Genomic DNA, 19,429 nt, shown 5'->3' with positions numbered 1-19,429 from the left:
GTGGCAGAGGAAGCTGGAGCCCTGGCCCTTTAAATAGCTCCCGGAGCCCCTCACTACCCCAGGGCTCTGGAGGCTATTTAAAGGCCCGGAGCTCCAGCCAGGAGAGCGGGGCCACGGGGCTTGCTGCGCTCCGGCCGGGGCTCCGGCCGGGAGAGCAGGGCTGCGGGGCTTGCCGCACTCCGGCTGGAACTCCAGCCGGGAGAGCGGGGCTTGCCGCGCTCCAGCCGGGGCTCCAGCCAGGAAAGCGGGGCCACGGGGCTTGCCGCGCTCCGGCCGGGGCTCCAGCCGGGAGAGCGGGGCTGCGGGGCTTGCTGCGCTCCAGCTGGGGCTCCAGCCAGGAGAGCGGGGCCGCGGGGCTTGCAACACTCCGGCTGGAGCTCCAGCCGGGAAAGCGGGGCTGCGGGGCTTGCTGTGCTCCGGCCAGGGCTCCAGCCAGGAGAGCGGGGCTGCGGGGCTTGCCGCACTCCAGCCGAGGCTACAGCCGGAGCCGCGGGGCTTGCTGGGCTCCAGCCTGTGCTTCGCTCAAGGGAGCAGGACCACCCGGAAGACCCCAGAGCAGATCGCAGCCAGGGACCCGGGGTAAGTTAAAAAAAAAAGTGTCTAAGGCGCAGGGCCCTCTTAGGCGCGGGGCCTGATTCCTGGGAATCGGGCAAATCGGCCTAAAGCCGGACCTGCACACTGCAATCAAGGCATGGGTATACAATGGGTTTATATAGTGGCATTATGATATTTACTGTCTTATTATCTGTTCCTTTCCTAATGGTTACTAACATTCTGTTAGCTTTTCTGACTGCCACTGCACATTAAGCACATGTTTTCAGAGAACTAGCTTCAATGATTCCAAGATGTCTTTCTTCCGTGGTAACAGCCATTTATACCCCCTCATTTTGTATGTATAGTTGGAATAATGTTTTCCAGTGTGAATTACTTTGCGTTTATCAACAATGAATTTCATCTGCCATTTTGTTGCCCAGTCGCCCAGTTTTGTGAGATCCCTTTTGTCACTTTTTACAGTCTGTTTTGGAGTTAACTATCTCAGGTAATTTTGTGTCATCTGCAAATTTTGACACCTCACTGTTTACCCCTTGTTCCAGATCATTTATGAATATGTTGAACAGCACTGGTCACAGTACAGATCCCTGAGGTACACCACTATTTACCTGTCTCCATTCTGAAAATGGACCATCTATTGTTACCCTTTGTTTCCTGTCTTTTGTGCAGTTATTGATCCATGAGAGGACCTTCCCTCTTATCCCATGACTGCTTACGTTGCTTAAGAGCCTTTGATAAGGGACCTTGTCAAAGGCTTTCTGAAAGTCCAATTATACTATATCCACGGAATCACCCTTGTCCACATTTACCTCCTCAAAGAATTTTAGTCGATTTGTGAGACATGATTTCCCTTTACAAAAGCCATGTTGACTCTCCCCCCAAAAATCATGTTCATCTATGTGTCTGATAATTCTGTTTTTACTATAGTTTCAACCAATTTGCCTGGTACTGAAGTTAAGCTTACTGGCCTCTAATTTCCAAGATCGCTTGTGGAGCCTATTTAAAAAAAATGGGTCTCACATTAGCTATCTTCCAGTCATCCTGCACAGAAGCTGATTTAAGTGATAGGTTACATACCAGTTAGTAGTTCTGCAGTTTCGTATTTGAGTTCCTCCAGAATACTTGGATGAATACCATCTGGTTCTGGTGACTTATTATTGTTTAATTTATCAATTTGTTTCAAAACCTCTAATATGAGTAGGCCCACTGATTTCAGCAATTGTAAGTGTGGAAGAATACAGTCATATATTCCGCTGCAGGAATTTGCATTTCTCATACTTATGTATGAGGGTGTATTCTAATATACACTTGAAAAATAAGCAAACAGCACTTTTAGGATTAGTTATAATTACTTTGGTAAACATATCACAGTAAAAGTTATGTATAATATCAGTAAACCAATTACAGTATAAAATACTAAAGTATTTATACATAATTTGGTTAAAAGAGTCAAACAGAAGATTTCTCAATTCTTTTGTTGCTATTGGGTGTTTGTTCCCCCAAAAAATCGTTTTTAGAAAGCTGTCCCCCATTACATTATGCACCTTTTCCTTTTTAAGATATATTTTAAGTACTTGTGTCTGTATACCACAAGAGGGGGCAATTGTGCAAGAAGTATCTGATATATTGTCTGGCCTCTGTGTAGGGACCGCACTACATGACTGATCGAGGTCCCTTCCAGCCCTACATTTCTATGAAAAGCAAACTTACATTTACTATACTTTAGTTAGTAGCTATTACAAGTTACACTTTTCCATTTATTTGTAAAATATTTATTCAACCTTATGATGTTCCAGTGTTTTATTTACCATTTTAGCTTTTTTACAGCCAATACATTTACATGTTTCATAGATTCATAAAGTTTAAAGCCAGAAAGGATCATCAGATCATCTAGTTTAACCTCCTGTATATTGCAGGCCATTACATTTCACAGTTCCTCCTTTTATTGAACCCAATAACTTGTGTTTGGCTAAAGCATATCTTCCAGAAAGGAATACAAATCTTGATTTGAAGACATCAGGCTGGGAGAATGCATCACGTTCTTGATGGTTACTTTTACTGTTAAAAACATGTGCCTTATTTCCAACTGGAATTTGTCTGATTTCAGTTTCCAGCCATGATTCTTGTTATGCCTCACTCTGATAGATTAAAGAGCCCTTTACTACCCGGCTCGTTGATAAACTAAAACAGAATGAGCTCTTTAAAGATATGTTGGCACTGCAGCTACAAACTCATAGCTGGCCAGTGCCAGCTGACCCAGGCTCACAGGGCTTAGGATAAGGGCCCATTTAACTGTGGTGTACACATTCAGGCTCAGGCTGCAGCCTGAATTCTAGGACCCTGAGTGGTGGAAGGGTCCCAGAGCTTATCTACACCGCAATTAAACAGCCCCTTAGCCAGAGCCACATGGCACAGGCCAGCCACGAGTGTCTAACTACAGTGTAGACATACCCTAAGACTATCCCTGTAAGGCATTTACTTCAACCCTCAGATAATTTTTGTGGCTCTTTTCTACATCTCTCCAATTCTTCCAATATCGTTTTTTAAATGTGGACACTGGAATGCAGTACACTAGTATCTGTCTCACCAGTACCTTACCCAGAGACAAAATCACCTCCCTACTCCTACTCACCTTTCTACATTTAAGGATCACATTAGCTCATTTTGCCACAGCATTGCATTGGGAGCTCACATTGAGTTGTTTCTTCAGTATGGCCCTTTAATCCTCTTCAGAGTCACTGCTTTCCAGGATACGGTCCTCCATTCTGTAGATATGGCATTCCTCATTCCTAGATGTACAACTTCGTACTGTATTTGTCTGTATTAAAACACTTTTCTTTGAATGTGCCCAGCTTACCAAGTGATCCAGATCACTATGTATGACCAATCTGTTCTCATTATTTATCACTCTGCCAATCTTTGTGCCATCTATAAATTTTATCAGCAGTAATTTTAGATGTACTTCCAGACCATGATGAAAATGTTGAATCGTGTCAGGCTTAATACCAAACCCCAGTAGAAACACCCTGATTTAATCTTGATTTCCCATTGATGACTAATTTTTGAGATTTGTCTGTTAATCAGTTTTTAATCCATTTAACATGTGCTTCTTTGATATTGTATATTGCCAATTTTATAATCAGAATGTCATGCTGTACATGGTCAAACAAAGTCTATTACATCTATCTACTCAGTTACTTTTAACAACCAAACTTGTAATCTCCTCAAAGAATAAAATCAGGTTTGCTTTACAAGACCTATTTTCCATAAAACCATGTTGACAGGCACTCATCATATTCCTATCCTTTCATTATTTATTTATTGAATCCCATATCTACTTTTCCATTATTCTGCCCAGGGCTGATGTCACGGTAACCTGCCTATAGTTAGCTGGGTGACTGGGTCATCCCACTTGCCTCTTTTGAATATTGGCACAACATTAGCACTTTTCCAGTCTTCTAGTATCTCCCCAGTATTCCAAAATTTATTAGAAATTAACATCAATGGGCTAGAGACCTCCTCAGCCAGCTCTTTTGGGACTTCTGGGTACCAGTTACTTGGGCCAACTGATTTAAAAGTATCTAACCCTAGCAGAATTTGTTTAAGATCTAATTTGGTTAATATTGGACTGGAAAGTACTTCATTACCCTCTTCTGATACAAGCACATCATCCTGCAGAACAGAAATATTGATTGATTACTTCTGCCTTTTCTGCATCGCTATTAATAGTTTTATCATATCCACCTAGTAACAGGCCTGTGCCACTGCTAGTATTTCTTTTGTTGGAAATATACTTAAAAAAAAACCTCCCTATTGTCCTTAGCCCTGGTAGCCATGGATTTTTCTGTAGTATCTTTAGTTTCCCTTTTCAATTTTCTAGACCTCAAAACATCTAATGTACATTAATTGATACCTATTTATTCTTTTTCCATTTTTTTAATTCTAATTGCTGCCTTCACCTCATCACTGAACCAGGATCAGCTTTTAGCTATAGTTATCCTCTTTCTTGGTTGATGAACTGTGGCTTTTTGGCCATCTAATAAATTCCTCTTGAGGAACTCTTCATTTACCCTTTTCTGTCTAAATTTTTCCTCCCATTTTTCACTCATGTTTTCTCAGCTTTGGGAAATTAGCCCTTTTGATGCATTAAATATATATAAAACTGGTTGGGACGGTCCTTTGTTTGCCCATACTGAATGCAATCAGGTCATGATTACTGGTCTCATCTTGTAGCTTATCCTGTTCTCCAGTGGTGTGTAACAGATCTCCCAACATCTCTTTCTGGGTTTTGTCAGCACATTGATCCATATGCATTCAAGATTCTGTGATTCTGAGTTATCAATAATTCTAAAACAAACAAGGGTGTCTTTAATGGAGTGTTCTCCCCCACCACCGTTTTCACCCACTCTATCCTTCCTAAATAGGTTATAAACCAGTGATTTTAAAATTGCAGTCATGCAACTCATCCCACCAGATTTCAGTAATGCCAATTATATCAAATTTCTTTGCATCAGTGAGAATTTTTCCAACAGCTTTTGCTTGATACTCAGATTCCATTGATACATGAACAGTTGAAAAATTTCTTAACTTAAAATCCTTTGCCACTTCAGTTCAATTTGTTTGTGACACAATGTATTTGAGTTTGTCCCACACTGGCCTTCTTAGCATTCTTCCCTTGCATTGCAAGTTAATGTCATCCTGGATACTCCAGCTAGTCTCCAGATGAGATTATTAGCCCCCATATTATAGTGCAGGTCATCCTAGCTCACCCCCTGGCTATTAGGCACGGCACCACAGGTGAGCCCTGCCTTGATTTCCCCTCACCCAGCATATAAACATGTCCAAGAAGGCATTCAGATATTGAAGAGCACCCTCTTCAGAGGGTCTTGTTTATTTAAAAAAAAAGGCACAACACTAAACATAAGCAAACCTCCACCCCAGCATCTTAGCCTCAGAAAGACCCGGCCCCCCGGCTATCTGTTCCTACCTCAGTCTACTGCTGACCTCTGTCCAGGCCCTTTACCTGCAAGGTTCTCTTCACTCTAGTGTCTGCCCCCTAGAGTCAAGTCTCTTGCCTCCACCTGAGTAGAGTCCTTCCCCAGAGCCGTGGTCAACAGAGAACTGTCAGCTACAGCCCTTCCCCAGGTAAGCACACAGTTGCTGGCAGGCTGGGCTGCTGACCATTGTTTGGAGAATCCTTTTGCTGAGCCTTTCCCCACACCTGCCTTCTGCAAATCTCCCTTTAGGAACCTCTTATCCCTCCAAGCAACTCCTAGGTTCCCTGCTCTGGTGGTCCCACAAGGGAGTTCCCGGTCTCCAAGAGTGCTCCCTCTAGGCTCCTTGCTTTGGGGAACTCCCCCGAGAACTCCTCTCCTAAAGAGCTTCCTGTCTTTTTGGGAATGCTTTTTCTAACTAGTCTTGAATAACCTTTGCATTAGGTTCCTGGTGCTCATTTACTGCTTAACCATTTAGCAGCCAGTTAGGCAGTCAATTACTCACAGGCAGTCACAGATAGACTGGGCCCTGACTTGTCTTAAAGGTCCAATCACAATGTGTCACCCCTTATCTGTGAGAGACAGGTCATCTTGTTCACATAGCTCCCTCTTCCACTGGAATGTGGCCCCCTGTTCCACAAAATGAAAACCATCAGCTTCACACCAGTTGTGCAGCCCATGGTTCGCTTCCAGTACTTTCTGGCTTTTGCCTTCTGTCACTTGTGTGACTGGAAGGAGCTCTGAGATGATCATTTGATCTTTCCTCTTCTTCAGCTCTCTTCCAAGATTCCTGAAGTCTTCTGTAATCTGCGTAGTACCATGTGATGCTGTATCATTGGTTCCAACATGTATCATCACGAGTGAAAACTGGCATCTCATATTTTTGCTCTAGGGAGACATCACACTGTCCTATTATCCTTGTGCCCTTTGCTGAATTATCTGTCCACTCTTCTTAATATGGAGTCGCTAATGTCTAAGGTTCAGATTTTATCAGGGATATTTTTGATAAAAATCATGGACAGTGAACAAATATTCATGGAAGCCCATGGCCTGTTTGTGATTTTTACTAAAAATATCCCTTTTTACTAAAAATGGGGAGGGAGGAGGGTCCAGCACCCATAGCAGCTGGGGACTTTGGGGTCCCCTTGTCCTCTCCCCCAGTAGCTGGGAGCTGCAATGGGTTCCGCACCACGGCTGAGCAGTGGCAAGGTCTCCATGCCACCTGCCAGGGCTGAGCAGCTGCAGAGAGAGCCCCCCGCCTCCTGCCAGACAGCTGTGGAAGTGGGGGGGGCATGCCGCCATTAGGCTGCTTCCGGAAGATCCCCTCGCCATCAGCTGCACAGCTGTGGGGGCCCCCACCGCCCACAGAGAGTGGGAGCTCTGGGATCCCCTCACTGCCTGCTGCAGCTGGAGCTGTGGGGGATCCCCCGCCACCCTTGGTGGCTGAGAGCTGTGGGGTGCCCCCCCCCCACCCTCAGTGGCTGGGAGCTGCAGGGTCCCCCTGCTGCCCAGGGGTTAGGAGGTGCTGGGGGCACACCACCAGCAGTGGCTGAGAGCTGCGTAGCCTCCCAGCTGACAGCTCCAGCCCTGGGGCAGAAAATGTCACAGAGGTCAAGCGATGATCACATGTCCCTCACCAGACCCCTGCAGGGGCATTCATCAGGGAACCACAGCAGCGAAAGGAGCAGACCGTGAGGCCGCCACTCCCAGGAGCCAGCGCCCCATGCCGACACCTCCCCGGCACGGCTGTACTGGTACCACCCCCAGTCCCCACCCCAGACAGGAGCCACCGCTACATAGAAGGTCTGGGAGCGGTAAAGCCACGCTGGAAGAGCTGCTGCCCAGTGGCTCCACATTGTGCTCCTTTCACCACTGAGGTTCCTAGCACAGCAGGAGGACAGAGTCCCCTCCAGGTAACGTGGGATGGGGAGGGAATGGGGAGAGCACAGAGCCCCCAGGCTGGGGACAGGGTGTGGAGGAATCACGTGGGGGCTCACATGCCTCCCCCCTTTAGCTGGTGCCCCCCTTTGTGTCCCTCCTATGAGTTGCCCATTCCTATTATGGCTGAAGAACCTCTCTTGGTAGCAACCTGCTTCAGACAGTAAGGACACCCATTAGGTATGTCCCCTGCAGCTTTCTGTTTCATTTCTCCAGAGACGGGTCCCTTGGTCCCTGACTCACTGGGTATCTCAAAATAATTCAAAACTTCTACCTAAATTGACTGCCTCCTGGTTCTTGCCCCCCTATTAGTGACAATCTGAATCTTCATCTTCTACTATCTCTAGTTCCCTTATCAATGATCCTTCCCTGTGTGGTGTCTGTGGCAACAATTTCAGAATACGGCTGTTAAAGAAATCTTTATTTTCTAAAATGCTATGCAGTGTTGAAATGTCCACTTCCAGACCATGTTATTTTCTCCTCCAATATGTCCAACTTGCACTTCATGCACCAGAAATTTCTTCAATCTTTCAGCAGAAAGGGAGATAAAGTACATCCAAAGCAAGTCTCAACTGTTGTCCCCCAGTCATCCATTTCCACTACCTGGTATAGAGCTGGACCTGAGAACAACACTCCCTCCTGCAAACTCCTCTGTTTGACACTCTTGTTTGTCCACTGAGGAATTCAGTTGGCAACTGACATATAATAAATCCTGATGCTTCACTCCACTCCCACAGTGACAGAGAAGGATTAATCACTCAGAGACTACAAAAAAAACAAGCAAACAGGCCTCTCCCATCTGGGCTGTTCAAGGCCCAAAACTCCAGCCACAGGTAATATAATGAGGGATTTGATCATTAGAAATACAGATAGCTGGGTCTGTGATGACTGGGAGAAATGCATGCTGAATTGCTTGCCAGGTGCAAAAGTGGCAGATCTCTCAAGACATCTACATGCATCTGACGAAGTGGGTATTCATCCACGAAAACTCATGCTCCAGTACATCTGTTAGTCTATAACAGGGGTAGGCAACCTATGGCACGGGTGCCAAAGGCGGCACATGAGCTGATTTTCTGTGGCACTCACGCTGCCTGGGTCCTGGCCACCAGTCCAGGAGGTTCTGCATTTTAATTTAATTTTAAATGAAGTTTCTTAAACATTTTAAAAACCTTATTTTCTTGACATACAACAATAGTTTAGTTATATATTATAGACTTATAGAAAGAGACCTTCTAAAAACATTAACATGTATGACTGGCATGCAAAACCTTCAATTAGAGTGAATAAATGAAGACTCGGCACAGCATTTCTGAAAGGTTGCCAACCCTGATATACACTGTTATACGAGATACATGGCACAAATGTCTACACTGCAATTTTATAGCCTTGCAGCTTGAGCCTGACCCAAGTCAGCTGACCTGAGCTCTGAGACTCAGTGCCACAGGTTTTTTATTGCAGTGTATACATACCCAAAGAAGTGCATTTAGGAAATGGGACTAGTGGATAAAGTGTGTGGATGCTAACTGTTGGTGATATATAAATAACATTGCCTTTTTTCCCTTGCTAGTGCAAGCTGTTCTCAGTGCCTCCTTAGTGCATTTTATTCTCCACTGCCTACTGTATTTTGTAGGTCAAATTTTTAAAATTCTCATGTTCCAAACCTGTAAATAAATGTGAACTGATCTGTAAAGCTACTACTCTCTCCCCTTTCAAGTCCCTTTTCAAGACTCACTTCTGCCACAATTCCTATATGAAATCATCCAACACTGACGGCTAGACATACAGGAACTTGGGGAAAGTTGGAAATGTTATGTAAAGCCTTCGCTCAAATGTGATTGTAAGATCTGTAACTTGTATCATTAAGTTCTGCAACCTTTTTGCAGACTTTGTAACTTCGGTTATTGTTAGCATAGTCTTCTAAGTTTTGTAACTTTTAAAAGCTCTGTAACCTTTTCCAGTTACCACTTGTATGAACTTCCAAGCTGTTTAATATCCCATCACACAATAAGAGAGAGAGAGAGAGAGAGAGTGTGAACAAGGGAGCGTATGTGGGACTGGGCAGAGAGGAACTGCAAGGAGAAAGGAGCCCAGAGCCAGGAGCCAGGTGTGTCTAGTATAATTTGTCCTGAGAAGGCAATCACAGGATGCTGTAAAGAAAAGAAGAACCTGGTATGCATGAGAGGAACTGGTCTGGGAATGCTTCTCAGTGATGCACACAGAAGGAAAACTTAGTGTACATGACAGGAGCCACCCAGTTCCAGCCAAAGGAAGCAGCCATGCACGCAAGCAGCTGCTGCTTCTTGACCTGCCCAGCAGCCTGGATTTGTGACCGCAGGCAGACATACCAGATCTACCATGCTTTGGCTTCTCGGCCTCCATGCTGTCTCCAGTAACTCTCCGCCTGTGTAAGTGTGTGGGTGCATGAAGGTATGAATGCAGTGAATGTGTGCGTGTATGAATAAGCTCCATCTCTTTTCTATCTGACCTAACAGCGGCATTGTAATAAAACTAATACAAGTGTGAGCCTGGGTTGGTTTTTAGGGGAACAGAAGTAACAGATACTTATTTACATATTTGCATAAAAACATATGAAATAACTTCCACTGATGTACACCCATGGGGTCACTTCCAATAGTTTATTACACCACAGTGTTTGTTTTTCCCAGAAAGTTCACTTTTCAGAGCGTGCCTGTGCACCAGTAAGTCTGGAGCAGTGGTCTTTTCTTTGGTTATTTCTTAAATTTCTAATCACCTGTGATTACTTAATGTTAAATTGTCACTGAGGCAAGGACTTCTTTCTTTAAATACTTAATTCATATGAGGCAAGACCCCCCCCCCCCCTTTTGGTGGGTTATTCTCCTTGATTCAGTTTAAATAAGGAAACTGTTCATTGTTTTTTTTTTTCCCCTGAAGTGGTCAACTTCTGTGCCACTTTTTATTAGTTTTTAATTAAATCTGGAAAAAATCAGGTTAGGAGTATTTTTATTTCCTCCAGCAGTTTCAGAGGCTTTTTCTGACCAGAGATCTTCTTTCAGAAATTATTATTACATGTTTTATATTGCAAATGTACTAAGGGGCCTCACTGATGTAGGCACTGCACAAAAACCATACCAATATACTGTCTCTGCCCTGAAAAAGATTTACTATCTCCCAATCATCCTAACAACAGGAGAAACATTTAAAGAAAAAATTCCAGGAGGATACATCTTCAAAACAAACTTCCTATTGAAACAACTTTGGTCTTTTTCCACTTGTGTTTTAATTTGCTGTTTGAACAGGTTTTCTAGCTGGTTTCCTATACTCTTATAATGAGACTAGGAAATGCTACTACAGTAAATAAACATGTTCAAAGAATAAATTCATGATTTTTTACAAAAAACCTACCATTTTTGTATCTTCACTTTCCTGATATTCTTGTAATTCTGCTTCTAATTTTTGAATTTTAGACTCTTTCTCCTGGAGTGTCTTAATCAAAACCTGCCAACTCGCTGCTAATGAGGAATCTGCATCTTCCTGTATGCGATAATTTTTCTGTTACAAGAGAAGATCCTCTAGTGAGATATGCTAGTTATATAAAATCACACAGTACTTTTTCTTAAAGTTACAGAATTCCAGGATACTTTTGTTGTAACTTAATGACACTATTATTAAACATTAAGTTCTGTAGTCCAGCTGAATGTGGTTAGCTTTTCATTAGAATAACATTTAACTGCATTTCAAGTACAGAAACAAAATGGCATTTACAGAATAATCATGCAAAAAAATGCATATAAAGTAAAACATACAGAAAAGATGGATGAGACACTGGCAGATCAGGTGCCAGCTCATGCCAAGGCCACTGGGCCTCACTGGACACTGACAAATGCATAAATGGAAACCAGTCTGGCTTGCCTGTGTGTTAGCATTGTTAAAATAGATATTAGAGTTTTAAGAATGTGTTTAGACTTTATGGAATGCTTGTAGGATGCTGCATGGATTAATCATACTTATAATATTTGTAGTGTTTAAGTGTCTGTTCTGTAACTATAAAAATGTTTAAGACTGTAAGCCCTGACAGTAAGGGAGAAGCACTATCAAGCATGAAACACTAGTTTACCAAAAGAGGTGTTATCTCCTCCCCAACAAAAAGGTCTACACACAAGCCAAGCTGTTGTGGAACAGCAGTGGATAAAAGACCCAGTTGAGTGCTTTCCCCACCCCTCTGAAGAGGGTACACGCACAAGCCCTTGCTGGGGGAAAGTAATAAAAATCCCTGTTAAGGAAAAATTATTATCCTTATGCTGCTTGAACTCTGAGAGGCGATGATTTCTAAGCATAAGCAAAGGGCCCCAGTGGTTTAGCTTGGATTAGCCCTAAAGGACATATAAAGCTTGCATATTAAAGCAGCTATCATCTTTTGGAACATAAGATAGTATCCTGTCTTTAACCTTGTAAACAACATTTCTTCTTCCCAATTAATAAATCTTGAATTAGTATTATAGGATTAGCTACAGGCATTGTCTTTGGTTTGTGATCTGAGGCACAGTTGACCTGGGGTATGTGACTAGTCCTTTGGGACTGGGAATAACTGGAATATTGTTGTGATTTTTGGCAAAGGGGATCATATATCACAAAGGCAGGTTTGCATGGGAGGCAAGACAGAACAGAGTGCCAAAGGGGAACGTTATTCCATATTAAGATTTATAGTTCTTTAAGAGTGCACACTTATTAATTGGTTACTGAAATCTAATTATAGAACATACAACCAGTTTGGGGTTTATGCCATGTTCCTTGATAGTCTGCCCCGAGGTTGGCACTCATGCTCATGAGCCACTCCAGATAACTTGACAACACACACAATGAATACATCCTATATATTTTAATATATCTCTAACGTGAGAAATGTACAGTTAATGTGACATTCAATTTAATTTTGCACTGTTATCATAGAATCATAGGACTGGAAGGGAGCTTGAGAGCTGATCTAGTCCAGTCCCCTGCACTCATGGCAGGACTAAGTATTACCTAGATCAGTGGTTTTCAGACTGCAAGTTGCGACCCAGTACTGTGTTGCAGAATGTAAGGCACTGGGTAGCGGTGGCTCTGGTCAGCACCACTGACCAGGCCGTTAAAATCCCATCGGTGGTGCTGCCTGGCTAAGACAGGCTAGTGTCTACCTGTACCCATACCACGCTGTGCCCTGGAAGCATCCAGCAGCGGATTCGGCTTCTAGGCAGGGGAGGCACAGGGCTCTGTGCGCTGCCCCTGCCCCGAGCACTAGCTCTGCATACCCATTGGCTGGTTTCCGGCCAATGGGAGCTGGGGTGGGTGATGCCTGCAGGCAAGAGCTGTGCGGAGCCACTTGCATGCCTCTGCCTAGGAGCCAGACTTGCTGCTGGCCACTTCCAGGGCGCAGAGCAGTCCATGGTGCCAGGACAGGTGGGAAGCCTGCCTCTGCACCCCGGCTGCACCACTGACCGAGAGCCACCAGAGGTAAGGCCATGCCTCAACCCCATGCCCCAATCCCTGCCCCAGCCCTGAGGCCCCCTCCCGCATCCCAACACCTCATTCCTGGCCCCACCCCAGAGCCTGCACCCCCAGCCCAGAACCCTGAGCCCCTCCCACATGCTAACCCCCTGCCCCAGCCCAGAGCCCCCTCCCACATCCTGAACCCCTCATTCCTGGCCTCACCCTGCAACCCTCACCCCAACCCTCTGCCCCAGCCCTAAGCCCCACCTGCACTCCACACCCCTTATCCCCAGCTTCGTTGGGTCATGGGCATCAACAATTTTCTTCAACTGGGTCGCCAGAAAAAAAAACTTTGAAAACCACTGATCTAGGCCACCCCTGACAGGTGTTTGGCTAACCTACTTTTAAAAATCTCCAATTATGGAGATTCCACAACCTCCCTAGGCAATTTATTCCAGTACTTAACTACCCTGACAGTTAGGAAGTTTTTCCTAATATCCAACCTAAACTTCCTCTACTGCAATTTCAGCCCATTGCTTCTTGTCCTGTCCTTAGAGGTTAAGGAGAACAATTTTTCTTCCTCTTCCTTGTAACAACCTTTTATGTACCTGAAAATTGTTATCACGTTCCCTGTCAGTCTTCTCTTTTCCAGACTAAACATACCCAATCTTTTCAATCTTCCCCCACAGGGCATGTTTTCTAGACCTTGAAACATTTTTGTTGCTCATTGCATTAACAAACCTCTGACAGCCAGAAGCCGTGAGGTGAAGACAGGGGTGGATTACTCCAACTGCCCTGTTCCATACTCACTGTCTCTGCTGCAAGGATACTGGCGACTGTCAGAGACAGGATACCGGGCTAGATGGACTATTGGTCTGACCCAGTATTGTAGTTCTTATGTCCTTAATTTTTCACATTAAGGAGAATAAAGGGCAAAACAGTCTCTTCTCTAATATGCTTTAATCTGCTTTGTAAACTTAAAGTGGAATTTAATGACAACAAAATAATAATATTCATCATTAAGGCTGCATGTCTGTCTCAGAGGTCATGGATTCTGGGACTTTCCATGATCTCCGTGACTTCTGCAGCAGCTGGTGCTGGCTCAGGGGCTGCCTGAGCTGGGCAGCCCCTGGGCCAGCAGCAGCAATTTGGATGTGTGAGAGGGGGCCCAAGCCTGGGGTTGCACTTACCTGGGGAGGGCCTTCCCTAGTTCCTACTGGCATATCCATGCAGCTCCTAGGTGGAGGGGTCAGGGGGCTCCGTACACTGCCCATGGCTGCAGGTGCCATCCCCGCAGCTCCCATTGGCTGCGATTCCCGGCCAATGGGAGCTGCAGAGCTGGCACTTGTGACAGGAGCAGCACGTGGAGCCCCCCCAGCTGCCCTTCCCCCTAGGAGCTACTGGTACATGTGGAGCCAAGTAGGGAGCCTGCCAGCCATGCCACTCCCCACCCCTCAGCACCAGCTGGGGTCCCAGGCCACCTCCCAGTATACATGGCACCCCTGGACTGCCCTCCCAGGGCACCCACTGCCCCCCTCGGCCCAAGTTTTAATTAGGAGTATATAGTAAAATTCATGGACAAGTCATGGGCCACGAATTTTTGTTTACTGCCCGTGACCAGTCCATGACTTTTAGTCACAGGTATTTTTAGTAAAACATAGCCTTATTCATTATCATATGTGGTTCACCAGTAGTGCTACAAGCTGCAGAGTATGAAGTGCTATTATAGCAAAAGGTAGTTATTTTTGTTTCTTGAAGAAATTTAAAACAGTTATTTTTGAAGCGTTTCTTCCTGTTGTATATACTGGGAGATACATTTTAATGCAATATATGGCTCAAGTGTAGGGGGTAGTGCCTGAAGTCCAGTAATTTAGAATATATTTTATTTTTTAAAATCAATTAAAAAAGGTTATATGTTTCCAGGTTTTCTTGGGGAACATATACATCTGTTTAATTTCTTTGGGTCCAGAGAAAATAGTTTAAAAAATGAGGCTAATAGCAGCACATCTCCCTCCAGAAGTTGTAGATGAGAGGAAAAAGACAAGCTGCAGAAAAGATTAGCAATTCCAATTTTTCTTCTGAAGTGGGGGGAGGGATTCAATACAAAGAGATCACACATATCACACATCTATGAACAATGTTTAACTCTGTACCTTAACTTGCTTATTGTAAATGTATTAAATATATGCATTCCTTCTAAGGCCTGCTTCATTCTATCTTGGAATAGAGTTGCAATATGTTTTTGCTATATTTTCTTATCTATAAAAATCAGAGTTTCTTTTTTCAAAATATGATACTACTGTGTGACACAAACCGTACCAAATTTCCTTTTTATGGGATGTAATGATAAAGGATTAGAAGGATTAAATGGGTGTTTGAAATATATTTCATTGGATCAGTTTTCCTGATGGAAAATTGTAAATTTGAGGCAAAAAATCGAAATTTTCCTGCAGAAAATTTCATTTTTTACAGAAAATGCATTTTCCATTGGAAAACCATTCAGATGTAGAATTCCCAACCACCTCTAATATTTATTGTCAATTTGTCCCAAATTGGAATATTTTGATTTGTTGAAATGAACTAAAATGCTTTGTTTCAAGTCACTTTAACATTAAACTGCATTATCCTAGCACAGGGGTTGGCAACCTTTCAGAAGCGGTGTGCCGAGTCTTCATTTATTCACTCTAATTTAAGGTTTCATGTGTCAGTAATACATTTTAATGTTTTTAGAAGGTCTCTTTTAATATAAAACTAAACTATTGTTGTATGTAAAGTAAATAAGATTTTTTAAATATTTAAAAAGCTTCATTTAAAATTAAATTAAAATGCAGAGTCCTACAGACCGGTGGCCAAGACCCAGGCAGTATGAGTGCCACTGAAAATCAGCTCAAGTGCCACCTTTGGCACATGTGCCATAGGTTGCCTACCCCTGTCCTAGCATGTGTGCATTGTCTTATGGGAGCTGTAGTTCCAGCCCTTATTGCCTCCTATGGGCCAGGCTCCCTAGCCTGATTACATCTTCCAAAATGAACCCAGTCATAGAACTCCCATGATGCACCATGCAGCTCAATCCCAGACTTGCATAATGGGAGACAGTCTTGCCAAGGAGACTGACCCCTAGGGCAGGATAGGGGCTTAAACTACAACTCCCATAAGACAATGTGCACATCCTAGGGAAACACAATTTAATATGAAATTACTCAAAATGAAAAATTTGGGGGCATTTAAACAAACCAAAATGAAACATTTCAATTTTGGGAATGTTAAAATATTTGGTTTTGATCAAAAATATCAAAACAAAATATTCTGACATTTCCAAAGTGTATTTTTTTAATTTCTATTTTGCAAAGAATTTCAAAATTTTGACTTTTTGTCCCAATTTGGGACAAATACAAAATTTATAATGTTGGAATTTCCTGCAGGACAGAAATTCCATTTTCTGACCAGCTCTAATAAATACCTTAGCTTGTATACAATAAAAATTTCCATAGTTTGGAATTCTGTTCCTTTACATTTTAGATTTTTTTAAAATAAACATTTTTCTCCTGATTTAAAAAAAATTATACTGAAATATATCTTTTATTGCCTATTTTTTCTAGATGGAATTGATTCCTCTTGAAGACTATGGAATATCCAAAAGACTAAAGAGAGAGGATATTTTACACTGGCTGAAATCCTAGCCTTCATTGAAGACAATGGCAAAATTCCCACTAAATGCAATGGGGCCCAGATTTCACCCACTGTATTTTACATTTGTTTTATTTCTTCACTGTGTATTTGTATTCCCTGGCATTGGAGGGTGGGTATACATCCTCTTGTGTATCTGGTCCGTTGTGCAAAATGAGGACCATGGATGAAAGCCTGACCCCACTGAAGTTAACAAAAAAAACCCCAAAACCTCTCATTTGACTTCAATATGCACAGGAATTCACCACTGATCCTCCAGTTGACGGCATGCAAGGGGATTGCTGTGCCCACACAAAGCCCCAACAGTACTGGGCCTGAAAGATTTCCCAACAGAGGTGACCTGTGAATTACTGTTCATTTTTGTTCCAACTTGATTTCAACCTCCAACTATGCAGGTGGGAAGGCACTCCCTTTTTGGGTTGGAAAAATTAAGCCATCTTTTGTTTTGTGCAAGTGTCAAATTTCACAAGAACTTCTTCCTGTTGCCATAAAAAAAACCACAAAAAAATCTTAAAATGGGTAAAAAAGTTTAATTATGTTTATTAAAGACTAGAGGCTGGAATTTCTATGGAAACACTTGTGCTAGGTGTAAAGAAGGCAGGCTATTCATTTTAAGAAAGAGGGAGATTTGTCCATTTTTTCAGATCCATTGTAATAGTCTGCACCAGATAATCTATATTTAGTTCCTCGATAATTTTCACATTGGAGAATATATTTTATCAATATCCTAATTGAGTGCCTAAGCCCTGTTCCCTACAGAACAGTTTCTTTGAAAATTGTGCTAAGGTTAATGTTGACAATCATTGATAACTTCAGTAATATTCTACCAATCTTGTTTTCTAATTGGATTATTGATATGTTCTTCAATGAGGATTATTAAAGATTCAAGCTGCAAAATTCAGCCATTTAAAACTTAAGCATTTGTATGGGAAAACATATTTTTCTTATCCTCAAAAGCATCTGAAAAGGATCTTGCTCAAATCTTAAACCAAAACAAACAACAACAAAAAGATTCTCCTTTGATCAAAGACCAAGCAGAAAAGATATCAATCCAGATTTTTCTTTTCAGAAAATTCTGAAATGTGAAGACAATGGTTTATCATCAAAACTGTTCTGCAACCTTCACTACACAATTTACTACCAAATACTATATTTTAAGCATAAGTGCTTGATTAATACATTAATCCTGAACTTTCTGTTTCTAATTGTGAACACAATCTCACTAAGATAAGCAATAAGCTTAGATGAAAGTAGATCTGATCAGTTAATCATGAAGAGAAATTATACATCTTCACATCTCACTAATTAAGGGAAAAATGCAAATTAATGTTTTTCAAACTTGAATGACAGTAACCAGACTATGTACATTGTACAAATACTAAAGATTTTCAGCTTTGAATTGATTTGATGTGTGTAATCAAGCAAACATAGATTAACAGAAAGCAACAAAAATAATATGAGTCAGAGATCTGGGAAAATGTCAGGTAGTCAGAAAAGTGAAGGCTAACAGAGGCAAGAAATGCAGAAAGTTTCATACCTGATAACACCCACGGGTTTGAATTTTGTCTAGAATGCTCAGAAATGCAATTTCTTTTGCTTTAAAGTTTAAATATAAAAAGAACTAAGAATATAATTACTACAAAATAACGTTAAACACTTTCATCATATCTGGACATAAAGAGACAATTTTTCTTTCAAAACACCACCACCAGCAAATGGATCATGACCAGACATCAAAGATTTAAAGACATCGATGTTCTGGCAATATTCCAAAAATAACCTAGTTGTGCCAATTAAACCTGCTCTGAAGTTGGAGTGGAGGGAATTTTTAAAAGAAATCAGTATGGTAGTGCTAACGACCTGTGAAATTAAAATTATATGGTCACATTTTTGCCATTGTTACTGATAAACAATTCAAATATTGAAATCAACACTTAAAAATTCTAAATGTACAACTATTTTAATGCTAGCTATGCAATAAATGTCATTTTATGAAGAATGCTCAATGGTGGCTGTCGGCCAACATTTTAGTAGGATTCTAATTCATGTTAGCTGTGCATTTACTCATTTGTGTCAGTCCTACGGTGAGGACTTCCTTGGTATACTTTATGGATAACAAAATCTTGTAACTCTGTTACTTCTGATAGCCTGTATAATACTGTTTTAACATGCTGGATTGTCACAGGACAACATGAGGGACAATCACATTATTTCTAGGACTGTTGATTAATCTCAGTTAACTCAAAAAAATTAACTGCGATTAAAAAAATTAATCAATTAATCACAGTTTCAATCACTGTTGTCATGGTAAACAATAAAATGCCAATTGAAATGCATTAAATATTTTGGATGTTTTCTACATTTTCATATATTATTGTATTCTGTCCTGTAATTGAAAACAAAATATATATTATTTTTAACAAGTATTTGCACTGTAAAAATGATAAACAAAAGAAATAGTATTTTTCAGTTCACCTCATACAAGTACTATAGTGCAATCTCTTTGTCATGAAAGTGGAACTTACAAATGTAGATTTTTTTTTATTATGTAACTGCACTCAGAACTAAAACGTAAAACTTCAGAGCCTACACATCCACTCAGTCCTATCTCTTGTTCAGCAAATCGCTAAGACAAACAAATTTGTTTACATTTACAGGAGATAATGCTGCCCTCTTCTTATTTACAATGTCAACAGAAAGTGAGAACTGGTATTTGTATGGCACTTTCGTGCCCAAAATTGCAAGGTATTTACGTGCCAGGTATGCTAAACATTTATATGCCCCTTCATGCTTCAGCCACCATTCCAGAG

General features: G+C 42.0%; 1 protein-coding gene and 1 long non-coding RNA gene across 2 annotated transcripts in view; one reads left to right on the top strand and one right to left on the bottom strand.

Annotated features, from left to right (window-relative positions):
* Positions 1-19,429, bottom strand: part of C2H10orf67 (chromosome 2 C10orf67 homolog) — a 123,918-nt gene that overhangs the window by 87,610 nt on the left and 16,879 nt on the right. The window contains exon 5 of the mRNA XM_050939114.1: positions 10,869-11,015. Coding sequence (XP_050795071.1) covers positions 10,869-11,015 — 147 coding nt within the window. The remainder of the gene's footprint in view (positions 1-10,868; positions 11,016-19,429) is intronic.
* On the top strand, positions 308-17,046 carry LOC127044392 (uncharacterized). The gene is made up of 3 exons (XR_007772478.1): positions 308-579; positions 10,931-11,038; positions 16,532-17,046. It is a non-coding gene; the product is annotated as an uncharacterized LOC127044392 (long non-coding RNA).

This window comes from Gopherus flavomarginatus, chromosome 2 (genome assembly GCF_025201925.1).
Source record: "Gopherus flavomarginatus isolate rGopFla2 chromosome 2, rGopFla2.mat.asm, whole genome shotgun sequence".
Lineage (NCBI taxonomy): Eukaryota > Metazoa > Chordata > Testudines > Testudinidae > Gopherus > Gopherus flavomarginatus.
The sequence above is the reverse complement of the archived record's forward strand: the minus strand, read 5'-3'. Positions and strand labels throughout refer to the sequence as shown.